Genomic DNA, 12,248 nt, shown 5'->3' on the forward strand with positions numbered 1-12,248 from the left:
CACCTTCCAGTTCATTCGTATATGTGCAATGTAGTAGATTTGAACCAAGGTTCGAATGAATCAGCTGTGATAACAACGCAAGTGTTTATTGAAGATTTACTTTGTAAAAGTTATCGTAGAATTTTGCTTGTGTACCAATTCATTCGTATATTAATTCATGACTACGATTTAGCGTAACAAAAGTGAAATAAAATTCCCGAACCAGAAGTACGATACTTTAGACAACCGGTTTTTCCTTTCTCATATACTGAAGTGATTTTGACCCTTCCCCTCAAAATGGAATATTCATTTAAATGTTGGAGCTATTTTTCATCTGCGTAGTAACACAATTGTACACTGTTTCGAACATGCGCATACGTACCTTACTGCATGTGCAATATATATAGCGATCTGTGTCGAAATCGCAGTCTCGCACCTAATTCAGCACCTTAGAGGAGCATATGGTTGTGTGGTTTTGAAAGTTCCAACAACCACCATAAATAGTAAAAAATATAAAAAAATATTTAAAATTCATAAAGAAAAAAGTATCAACGGGCTTTTATCTCTCAGATTGACATTTATTTTCATTCTTTGAAGCATTTTCTTGACTTTATCGTAAGTATCTCCAATCTTGTTTCGCTTATGGAATGGGGCCTAAGCCTTTAGCCTAACGTTATCCTGTAATATGCCACTTGCTGACGGACGGTAAAAGGTGTGGAAACGTGCAGCCATCGCCTACGTACATTGCTATGGCGTGGCGATTGTGAAATGTGGGCAACGTTTCTAACGTTTCGCATATCGAATATTGGGTTAACATGTTTCAGAAACTCGACTTACAAATGAACATTAACGAAAAATTGTTAGCCAGTGTATATCAATTCCCAAGATTTTATATAAACGAAAGGTTCTGGTTTAGGCAGGGCCAACGAAGGCCTATTAGTAATACTCTTACGTACTTGTAAGTTGTAGCCTAGTCTATTAAACGTTACTCGCCAGTCTTCATTTTGGCTAGGCTCCATTTAGCCCACTGACGCTAGCGTTAGGCCTACCGAACATGAGGATATACGCATGGCCTTTTATCAATATCAGTTTGTCATGCCTATCAATTCAAGGTAGTGTTTCCAATTTGACAAATCAAAAACTACATTGACCCTCCCCCCCCCACCCAATTATATATATTGATAGTAAATAGGCCTACTGTGCTTATTTTAAAAGGATTCTAAATCGCTGATATTTTGACCAATAAGTAATTAACTTTGCAACTTTCATAGGCCTACAAAAGGAACAATGTTTTTGGTATCGCTATGCCTAGCCTTCTGGGTGAAATATTTTCTGATATTGAAACCTGTGCATGTTTTGTCATTGTGCATGGCATTCCTTGCAAAAATATTTGGTCAGTTTTTCCCATTCAGTATCACTCTTTGTGTGGAATGCGTTGTCAGTGTGTACTATTGGAGTTTGTGTAGTGCATTGAGTTTGAGTATTTTGCCCACTGACAATATCTATGACAAAGAGTTACAGTTAATGCTAACAGGCTGGAATAGGTCCTTTTGTACTCAGTACCGTTCACATGCTTTGTGCAGGTGTAACGCAGAGAGTGATTTTCCAAAATTTAAAACTTGTAGGCCCTATGGTAAAATGTAAATCATGCAGTTATTCATTGCTTTTCTCAAATGGACTAAGTTTCTGAGAAAATAAGTTTGAAGGGTACCTACACTGGTATCAGATTTGTTAAAAAAGCAAGATGCCTTAATGCACAATCAGAATGTTTGCCTGTTCTCATATTGGAATAGCCAGTAACAAGATTTTATTTTTCAATTTATTTGTTACAACTGTTGTAACTACCCAAAGACCTGGACATTAAGTACATCCACACAAAGACTCGGGTAAGATAGAAAAAAAGGGGCCATGTCTGAGGAAATCCAGATGTATAGTAATCCGACCTATATGTGTATATTGAAGGTTTACTTTGATATCTACACAGTATTATAACATTTGACATACATGAATAGTTAATCTGGCATAATTTGTCAGGAGCACTAGTTGGGCACAGTTATTATGAAAATGACAATGGCACTCAGGCAGAGTAATGTTCCATGTGAGAGAAAACACACAAAACCCAAAGGTCCAAACATTTTGTATAATTAATTCTCATTCTTGAAAAGGGAATACATCGAATTGCTTATTATTTGTTTGCAACTGTCTTAATATTCTTCATATTGCTTCAGACATGAACTGGCCATCAACATGGATAGGCCTGTATTATTGACATCTGAAATAACTAATATACTCTATTGTTATTAAAAAGATACATTGTTGACTGCCCATTTGTAGTAGCAAAATTATTTTCATTTGGCCATAAATGATATCCGTAGAAATTTATGTGCCGACTTCATGGCAATGATGGTCTAATGCGATCTACGTGAAAGTATTCGGTTGGCAAATTTCCGCGCGAACATCTAGCCGAAACTTAGTTTATTCTGCACATATCGCCTGTTTCCTTTTGAGTTCCCTGTGCAAGAAAAAACACTCAACACTCTGCACAAAATATCAGAATCCTGTTTCTATCCAGAGTTTGTCTACTAATTTTTGATGTCTGGCTGATTAATTTAGGGCCTTTTTCTTTGATTGTTATCTCCTTTTCTCTGCAGTTCGTAAGCCTCTCATCCATAACTATTCAAAATGAATGCCGCTGGTCCAAACTATCCAACTGCCTCTCTCTATGTTGGTGACCTTCATCCTGAAGTTACAGAAGCTATGCTGTTTGAAAAATTTTCAACCGCAGGGCCCATTGTGTCCATCCGTGTTTGCCGGGATATTGCATCCAGGAGATCCCTTGGATATGCATATGTTAACTTTCAACAGCCTGCTGATGGTAAGTAATCATAATTTACTTATGACAATAAATGGAGTTATTTTGCTTTATTCTATTTCAAAAGATAACTTCTAGATTTTACATGATCAAAAACTTGTGGCAAATAGATTGAAACTACTGTTGTTTGCTGTGCAGTGTGCACAGTACAATTCCGAGAGAAAGCCCACACCTGTTATGCCCATAGTCCTTTTTAATAACCAGTATTGTTTGAGCTAGCAGCCAAAACTTTGATGTCCTCTTTACAGAAGAGAGAATATTGTGATTTTCCTTACCATCCCCTATATGAAAGATCATCAAGGGACTCACAAGATCAATTTTTTTTTAACCTTTTCCTTATTTTCTGAATTAAGAAAAGAAATGTTTTTACTATGGTGATGTCTGAGGTCTGCAAAATTGTCTCTCTGTTCCGGAGTTGTAAAAACTAGGTGTTAACCTACTAACTGCTTTATCACACTCTCTTATAGCGGAGAGAGCTCTTGACACTATGAACTTTGATGCTATAAAGGGTAAGCCCATTCGTATCATGTGGTCGCAGCGTGATCCAACCCTCAGGCGATCTGGTTTGGGAAATGTCTTCATCAAAAATCTTGACAAATCCATCGACAACAAAGCTATGTACGATACCTTCTCTGCCTTTGGCAACATCTTGTCATGTAAGGTAAGCACACCTTGAACTTGATACAGTTGTAGCTGTAGTGTTTCTTTATGAATATTTAATGGATGCTGATTTTCCATCTTGATGACACATATACGTGATGTTTCCACGAACAGTGTGGAATTTTCTTTTCTGTATATAGGTTTCACATTGTCTGCCACCAGCATATCCCTTCTTGATCAAATTTGATCTTATGATAAAAAAAAAGAGTTGCATCGTTCATTTACAACAAGCTAACACAGTGTATATATTGGTTATGGTAAAAAGCCTCACAGTTGCTTGCCCAAGCAACTGATATTGGTTGGCAAATGTGATGTGGAATCTCATATTATGGCCAAAATCTGTATTTTTATTTGTTCTTTTTAAAACTCAATTTATAAGTAACATGCAAGCACAAAGATTGTTACACCATTTCCCCCTCCCTGTCTCCCTTTGATTTGTTGCTTTTGTTATAAGATATAGAGCCACTATCACTGACAACTTCCATGTTATGCTACCCCGTTTACAGGTAGCTACTGATGAGAATGGTGAAAATCGTGGCTATGGGTTTGTACATTTTGAAACTGAAGAGTCGGCCTTGAAAGCCATCAAGAAGGTCAATGGAATGTTGTTGAACGGCCGAAAAGTGTAAGTTTACCATTTAATTCTTTGTCTTTGTAAACACATACAATATAAAATGATCTTGTAATTTATTCTTGTTGCTGTCATTTCATGTGATGCTAAAGGAAAGACATCAACAGGCTAGTGCTCAGTGATTGTTTGATGTAATATATTCGTCTCCTGTGTGCATATTGTCACAAACTAACTTTTTTTTTAAAAACTCAAAGAAGTGTGTTTGTATTTTCATCTTTTGATTTAACCCTTTAAACAGCTTTGTAGGAAAGTTCATCCCTCGACGTGAGCGAAGTTCAGGTACCGGCGACCATGCACGGAAGTACACCAATGTTTACATAAAAAACTTTGGTGTGGAACTGGGCGAGGAAGAACTACGACAGATATGTGAATCCTATGGAAAGATCCTGTCCCTTAAAATAATGTCGGACATGGAAGGCAACTCCAGAGGCTTTGGATTTGTTTCGTTTGAAAGCCACGACGCAGCCATGATGGTAAGTGGACTTTTCAACTATCTTAACTTGTACCTTGTAATGATTGAATTGCCACATGTGGAGCACAGCATCTTGTAGTCTGGAAAATAGCTGAGTACAGCCTCTTGTAGTGTGGAAAATAGTGGAGTACAGCCTCTCATAGTTTGGGAAATAGTGGAGTATAGCCTCTTGTAGTCTGGAAAATATTGGTTTGTACAGCCTATTGTTGTCTGGAAAATACTGGAGAACAGCCTCTTGTCTGGAAAATACTGGAGTACAGCCTCTTGTTGTTAAATAAGGTAAATGGTTTTTGAGCTAATAGCTAGAATGCTCTCTCCAAATTGCTTAGATAGAAAGGTACTGTTTAGTGTTAGTTTCATATAGAAGGTGTACCTTTCAGCCTATTTTTTTTCTTCCGTTATCAGTGTGTAGAGGATATGAATGGTAAAGATCAAAGTGGCAGACAACTCTTTGCTGGACGAGCCCAAAAGAAATCTGAGAGAAGCGCTGAGCTTCGTGCTCGATTTGAAGCTATTCGTCAGGTAGGTGTCACACACAGTCACGAAGGATGGGTCACGGACAAGCTGGAAATGCCCCCAATTCTGTTCAATCCAAAGTAGTTCATGATGGGATGCATTTATAGCTGTTACATACAAAATGATATTTCTTTTTATCTTCTGCTTGGATTTTGAGCGGTATCGTAATCTGTACTTGGGAAAACTCGTTCATTCCAGAATTATTTATTAACAGTGTTGTTAAAACTGTATAGCAGTTAAATTTCTGATGATATACACATGGTTCCCACTTTGTCTGGAAGACGGGAACATTAGGTAAAAGGAAAAGGAAAGGTCTCTCATCTAGGTCTTGAGAGTCACTGAAGTTTAGTCTGGAAAAGTCAGGAAATTCCTCATACGAAGACTTTTTGTCTGATATGACGTTTTTTCGAGCAAGACTTGTGAGATGAAGATAATGGCATAAACCAAACTGGTGAAAGTTGTGGCTACAACATGTCATGTTTAGGGTTCATGTTACATTAATTGTTCCCCTCACCCTCAAAAATTAATAAATGAAGGGTGAGGGGGAGGGTGGTTGGCATACCTTTTGCAAGAGCTACAGTCATTAGACTTACTGTAGGAAGCTGGCTTAAATGAGGTCGTCATTAGTTTGTATGTGCTGGATAGTAGTCTTGAAGTTTGCTTACCTCGTGAACTTGAAGGATTCTGTTGTGTTCACCTCCATTCCTAACTTACTGATGGAAGTAATCGCTTCTAGCATGGTGGAGGCTACCCTTTTCATGAGTAAAATACCTTTCCAAACAGCTCTACAAGGTGCACCCAACCCTTCCCCCCCCCCCCCCCCATAAGGAAACAATGACACTGTCCACTGTGATGGTTTTGTCCATTTTAACCCTTGCCACATAACTGCACTTTTGCAGTTGGCTCCTGACACTAACAACACATTTGGAGCAAACGTGCATAGCATTGTGTAAGATTCAGGAGGTGAGGCAGAACCTAGTGGGAAAGACACCAAAGTGTTGTCACTTACTGAACCTTAAAAATTCCTACAGCTTGCAACAACTTGTCAGGTGTTATTGTAGGGTTAAAGAAATTAATTGAAAGCCATGCATCCAAGGAATTTATTTTGTTTCATGTTCTTAAAAGTTCAAGGGAGCCAGACGCCCTAACTTAGCTTGCTGCTTGTTTTTAGTGGCTTTGGGTTCATTGGAATCCTATGCATAAATCATGTAGATGATAGAGAGGCAAAGTTCTCTTTTGTTATTCTTCACAAAGTGTTTCCATTTTATCAATTGACAGGAGAGAAGCAATCGTTTTCAGGGTGTGAACCTGTACATCAAGAACCTTGATGATGACATCGACGACGAACGACTCAGAAAAGAGTTTGCTCGTTTTGGCAACATCACCAGTGCCAAAGTAAGATTTTGTATTTGCCACTCTATGTGTATGTTGTCTTTTTGTGAATAATGTACAAGTTACCGTTTTGTCTCGGTAAGCTTGGGGAAGGATGTTCAGTGAACTCTGCTATAATCGGCCATGTCTGTCGGCTGAATAATTTAACCTGTGTATCGTATTGTATAATGCTGTGCAAATTGGTCATATATCCATGCAAGTCCCAACAGATGTATGGTAGATTTCCTTTTACGCAAAGGAACCATAGAATTTATCAGAGACAAAATTCAGAGCGTAGAAAACTGCTACATAAAAATTTGCAAGTTATCTGTAAGCAATAGGGCTCATCACACATTGACCCAAAGTTTTATAGTCTCAATCCACAGTAGTATTTATTTTGTTGGTCAGAATGGCACTATTTTGTGATCTCAGTGATAGTTACCTTCTCGCCCTTTTCCTCTTTTGGCCATCTTTGGTTAGTAATGTATGTATATTCTCTTACATCTACTTCCCAGGTCATGAAGAATGACAAAGAGGTGTCCCGTGGATTTGGCTTTGTCTGCTTCTCCTCACAAGAAGAGGCCACCAAGGCAGTGACCGAGATGAATAACCGCATCATTTCCGTCAAACCGCTGTATGTGGCCCTGGCCCAGCGCAAGGAGGTTCGACAAGCCCAGCTGGCCACTCAGTACATGAGATTGAACATGAACTATAGAGTTCCAGTAAGTTATTTGGCTTGTTGATTCATGTGTATTTTTCATGCCCCCTCTACTTCGTTGCTTTTCTCCAGTGTAGGTTTATGGGCATGCGCAAAGTTGGCCAGGCGCCCCTAGGTAGATTCCTTGCAAATTACCATTCATCTATCAATGGATTGTGCATATCCCAAAGACTTTATCAATACTTCTGGCTGCCAACACTGTACAAGGATCATCCACTTCAGCTATGATCAACATTATGCTCCACTCTCCTCTTCCCTCCCCCCCCCCCCCTTTGCCCACAAAGAAAAAAAATTGGTCTATGGACCACCCACATATTCTTAATCCAGACCTGCTTGTCTCGTTCAACTAATGCTGTGTTCTGTTCATAAAAGATCAGAGATATTATAGAAATCAAATATCTAATAGAATGCTGTTTTATAAAATTTGTGCTAGTGATGAGCAACAGGTTGTGAACATGTTTTTGACCATATTTTAATAATATCGTTGTTACTAGCAAGGAGAATCAGAATTAGTATCAGAAACTAATAGACCTTATGCTAGTTCTTTGAGGGAAGATTTTAACTATAAGCAGGGATGTAAGTCTTCCGTATTTTTACGGAAATCCGGTTTTTTTTTAATTCCAATAAAGTTCCACAAAATTGTACAGATATCAAAGACACAACGCGGCAAAAATGCCTGACCCGTTGCAGCAAGCTAACTTCAATTTTCACTCATCGATCAACCAAAATATCATTTCCTGTTACACATCGCATTGCACTGTACAACATTGTGTGTGCCATGTGAACATCGTTGCGTACGTGCGAACTTCAAATCGCCATAGCTCATTTCTGTCGTTGAAAAACCTTGCCTAATTCACGTTGATTCGTAACTGCTGGTGCTCGACATAAGTTTCGGAAATAACGCTTGTGATATTTGTGAGCGGCTAAATCTACGGGATACGCATATGATAGTCGATATTCGTGATCGCTTTCAAATGTGAGACTCTTTTTTATTCCGGATTTTGCTGCGACGTATTCGTTACTTGGAGCTAGCCTAACATAACGATAGTGTGTAAGTCGTCAGAACTAGGGGTATGATGTGTTAGCGCTAATACTTTTGAGCTAGCCTAACATAACGATAGTGCGTAAGTATTCAGAGCTAGGAGTAGGATGCGTTAGGACCACATTCCCCCGGTTTCTCCGAATAGTTTTCCGTTTTTTTTTTTTGGCTGCACTTACATCCCTGTATAAGCTCTCTCAAAGGATGCACAAGCAAGGTTACTTTGGAGCATGGTTACACTGTGTTCTGTTACTTTATTGTATATGATCCCAGAGATTACAATGGTGAATACACTATTTTTGAATGTGGGAGTCCTGTTTTTCATGAATGGCTTATTTTTACAACAAATTTTATGTAGCATATTACCTTTGCCTCTGCCATCCATTCCAATTTCCAGGGTCAGCAGATGAGTCAAATCTACCCTGGAGGGTTCAACTACTATCAGACAGCAGTGCCTCAGCGTAACCTGTACGCAGGACAGATACCCCAAGTCCGTAACCCACGTTGGCCTACTGCACAGACACGCCCTGCTGGCCAGTCAGGCTACCAGGCTATGCCCGGAGCCGCCCGGCAGTTTGGAGCTCCGGCTCAGATTCGTGCTGCTATTCCTAGGGGTGTCAATGTACCGGGAGCTCCATCAGGCAGAGTTCAAGGTAATACATCTTTTTGTTTTTCTCTCATGAAGTATCAAAAGTTTGAGAAATTATTTCTTTAAGTGTTAGCCTTAAGTGTGATCTCATTAGAGCTATAACTCATGAATCTATCATTTTCACTATCATTTCTATTTTCCATTACTTCTCACTTAGTCTTTTACAACCTTTAAATATAATGGCACTTTGCTTTTCTAAACATTCTAATCAACTTGTTCCCTCTTTTAGGTGTACCAGGGGTACCAAATGCTCAGGCAATGCGTATGGGTGGAGCCACCGCTGCCCAGAGACCTACCTACAAGTTCCCTCAATCAGCCAGGGCAAACCAAGCTGCTGGTGCAGAGGTAAGTGAGGCAACCAAGCAATTTCAGTTTTGTAGTTGGCTTCTATCAACTGCAGCATGGGCTTGTTTGAATGTCATGATGGGGTGGGGGTCTGGGTGGGCTTAACCAATGCTTTCACTTTGCTCATCAGTTGTTGATGCAGAAGACACTTGATATTTTGTTTCAAATGTTATTGAAACCTTTGGTTTTGAGTGTAATTTAAAACTGTATTCTGTATTTCCTTTGTTTTTAGGACACGCATGAAATTCCTCAGCAGGCTGTCCACGTCCCTGGTCAGGCACCATTGACTGCTCAGATGTTGGCCCAGGCCCAACCACATGAGCAGAAGCAGATGTTGGGGGAGCGTCTTTTCTCCATCATCCAGCAGTCTCACGGAGATGTTGCTGGTAAGATCACCGGTATGCTCTTGGAGATGGACAACGCTGAGCTGCTCCATATGTTGGAGACGGACGAATCTCTCAAAGCAAAGGTGAACTTTTTGTTTTACATTTGTTTTGGTTTGAAGCAGAGTTTACATGTATGTAACCTGAACATTTTTTGTCCTCGATGCCATGATTCCAATCACAATTTAGTGTTTTGAATTTGAAGCCTGAAGTGCTGTAGTTATTTTATGGCTTTAATAGCTGTTATTTGTTATGTTGTTAGATATTTTTGCATGTTATTATATATGTGTTATAGTTATGTTATAGTTGAATAAAGTCTCAGTGTATGGTAAAATTCAAAAATCTTAAAAAAAATAATCCTAAAGAAGATTTTCCTGAGCTGTTTTAGCAGTCCCCCACCCACCACGTCTGACTGTTTTTAGGTTTAGTTCATAAGTTTTGCTGGTATCAATATTGCCTACAATTACCTCTTCAAGTTCTTCTTCTCCATGTTGTTACCTTGGTTTTTTATACCAAAGAAAATCTTTGTTGAAATTTTCATATTAATGCAGACCGTTAAGTTCCTTGATTATGTCATAGTCTAAGAAAGAATAGCAATTTGAGCCCCTAGAAAGGATTCTTTTAGTAGCTAATCAAGTTTCCAAAATATTCAACCTTTTAAATAAATTCTTAATCACTGGATTTCTACTTAAATGACTCCCATATTCACTATAGAGAATTTTTGTTTCTCTTTTCTTTTCCAGATTTCTGAAGCTTTGTCTGTTCTGGCCGTTCACCAGCAGAAGGAACAGAAGAAGCCTCCTGCGACCATCCCTGCCCAGTAGATGACACACTCGGGGCCAACGGTACCCAGGGAGGAATTCTTCTTCCTCATTAGTAGTAATTCTTTAAAAACTTGGTTTACTTCTCCAAGTAACCATTTGACTTTTTCTGTGATTGAATTTGTGGTTATAATTACATGGTATTGCATCATGTCTTATTACCTCTTTTCGCATAAGTGAAAGCAAAGATTGAAAATAAAATGTCTAAATGCTTTAACAAAGCATTTCTGAGAGATAACAAGCCCACCAAAAAAATTTCAAAAAAATAAATAAATAAATAAACACAGCAGAGAAATAGAAAAGACCATAAAAATTGCAAAAATGTTAACAGAAAATACATGAATTTGTTTGTTCCTTTTTTTTTCCTTTTCATTACAACAATTTTGATGATGCACGGGGGATGGTGAAAAGTCACTATTGTTACAACAAAAAAAGACAAATTTTTGTCACTTTTTTTTTTTGAAATGTTTTTTTTTATTATTATTATTATTATTTGTTTCGATTTATTCAAGAACAAGCAGATGAACCACCACGAATCTGCAAGGACGAAAACACTTTGGATTCTGTGCAAACATATTAAATTAAAATCAAAAGGTGCTGAGATAAGAAAACGAAACAAAAAAACTGGAAAACATTCTATTTAAAAATTGCAAGTTTTGCTTGTAGTTGTCATAAAAACTAACTTAAGAAATATGGACTGTCAAGGAAGGACGTGTTTTTTTGTTTTTTTTTCCTTCACTTTTTTCCTCGTTTATTATCGTTATTTCATATGAACTTTCTTCCCTTTTTAAACTCTTGAAAAAGTGGAACAAGAATTTTTTGTGTTCTAAGAAGTTGACTTTGTATGGTGTTATGGACATCATTGCATCCAGAACGAGATCCGCCATATAGCGAGCAGTTTTTAGCATTATTTCGAAACCATTTTTTTCAGGGTTAACGCACGTTGTTGTTCCTTACTGTGTTTGGTAGGTCTTCCATTGCCTTCTTTGTGATAATAAAAACCAGTTTCATTGCTCAATTTGATCAATTCTTTCTCCCTACTTGTTCCCATCATATGCATTTTCTTGACTAAAATTGTCATCACTTTTAGTGAAAGGTTTGGATGACTGATAATGCAGTCTACAGTTGGACGTGTTGAAATTTGTTTCTCGTTTCATTTGTTGTCTTTGTTAGGAGCATTTCAGTCTTTACTTTTTATTGGAATGTCTGTTTGTTGGTACTTTTTAACTGCTAGTTTTCTGCACTTTTGGTTGATTTTTGTTGTTTTTTCGGCACTTTGAATAGTTCTTCTAAGATTATCTTGTTGTATTATATATATATCCTCATTTAATCTTTTTAAGAATCGACCAGTAGAATGCTCTGCAAAAAGACAGTCTTGACTTTTATTAAAAGTAAACCTCAACCACTCTACTGGCTGTTGCTTAGTAGATCTCTTTGATAACGTTGAGTTAACAAACAACCGCCGCCCGCTTAACTGTTAGGCATGCATTACCTTTAGCAGTGATTTTATGTATTTTGGCCATTGCTTTAGTCATTGAAGTGAAAGTGTTTGAAAGTTTCTGTTCTGTGAGAAACTCCTTTTAACCATTTGTTCCCCCCAACCCCCCCCCCCCCCGAATCAGTGATATTTGCTACTGTGAATGATAAAGTTGATATCAGTAATGAGATTCGAAGGCTTGTAGGTTTTATAAAATATGATCCCATATTGTATGTTAGGACTTGAAAAAAAAATGTTTGACCCTGTTTGTTGAAATAAAAAATAAAGTGAAAATGGTACTCTCTCTGTTAGATT

At 38.1% G+C, this 12,248-nt stretch overlaps 1 protein-coding gene across 1 annotated transcript in view; it reads left to right on the forward strand.

The window, feature by feature from the left end:
* The window catches only part of LOC139954749 (polyadenylate-binding protein 1-A-like), a 30,558-nt gene extending 18,331 nt beyond the window's left edge, over positions 1-12,227 (forward strand). The window contains exons 10-20 of the mRNA XM_071954670.1: positions 2,656-2,854; positions 3,319-3,512; positions 4,018-4,136; positions 4,381-4,615; positions 5,020-5,136; positions 6,409-6,525; positions 7,017-7,223; positions 8,656-8,911; positions 9,137-9,252; positions 9,485-9,721; positions 10,379-12,227. Coding sequence (XP_071810771.1) covers positions 2,656-2,854; positions 3,319-3,512; positions 4,018-4,136; positions 4,381-4,615; positions 5,020-5,136; positions 6,409-6,525; positions 7,017-7,223; positions 8,656-8,911; positions 9,137-9,252; positions 9,485-9,721; positions 10,379-10,459 — 1,878 coding nt within the window. The 3' untranslated portion in view covers positions 10,460-12,227. The remainder of the gene's footprint in view (positions 1-2,655; positions 2,855-3,318; positions 3,513-4,017; positions 4,137-4,380; positions 4,616-5,019; positions 5,137-6,408; positions 6,526-7,016; positions 7,224-8,655; positions 8,912-9,136; positions 9,253-9,484; positions 9,722-10,378) is intronic.
* The last annotated feature ends 21 nt before the right edge of the window (positions 12,228-12,248 follow it).

Source organism: Apostichopus japonicus, chromosome 17, assembly GCF_037975245.1.
Source record: "Apostichopus japonicus isolate 1M-3 chromosome 17, ASM3797524v1, whole genome shotgun sequence".
NCBI lineage: Eukaryota > Metazoa > Echinodermata > Holothuroidea > Aspidochirotida > Stichopodidae > Apostichopus > Apostichopus japonicus.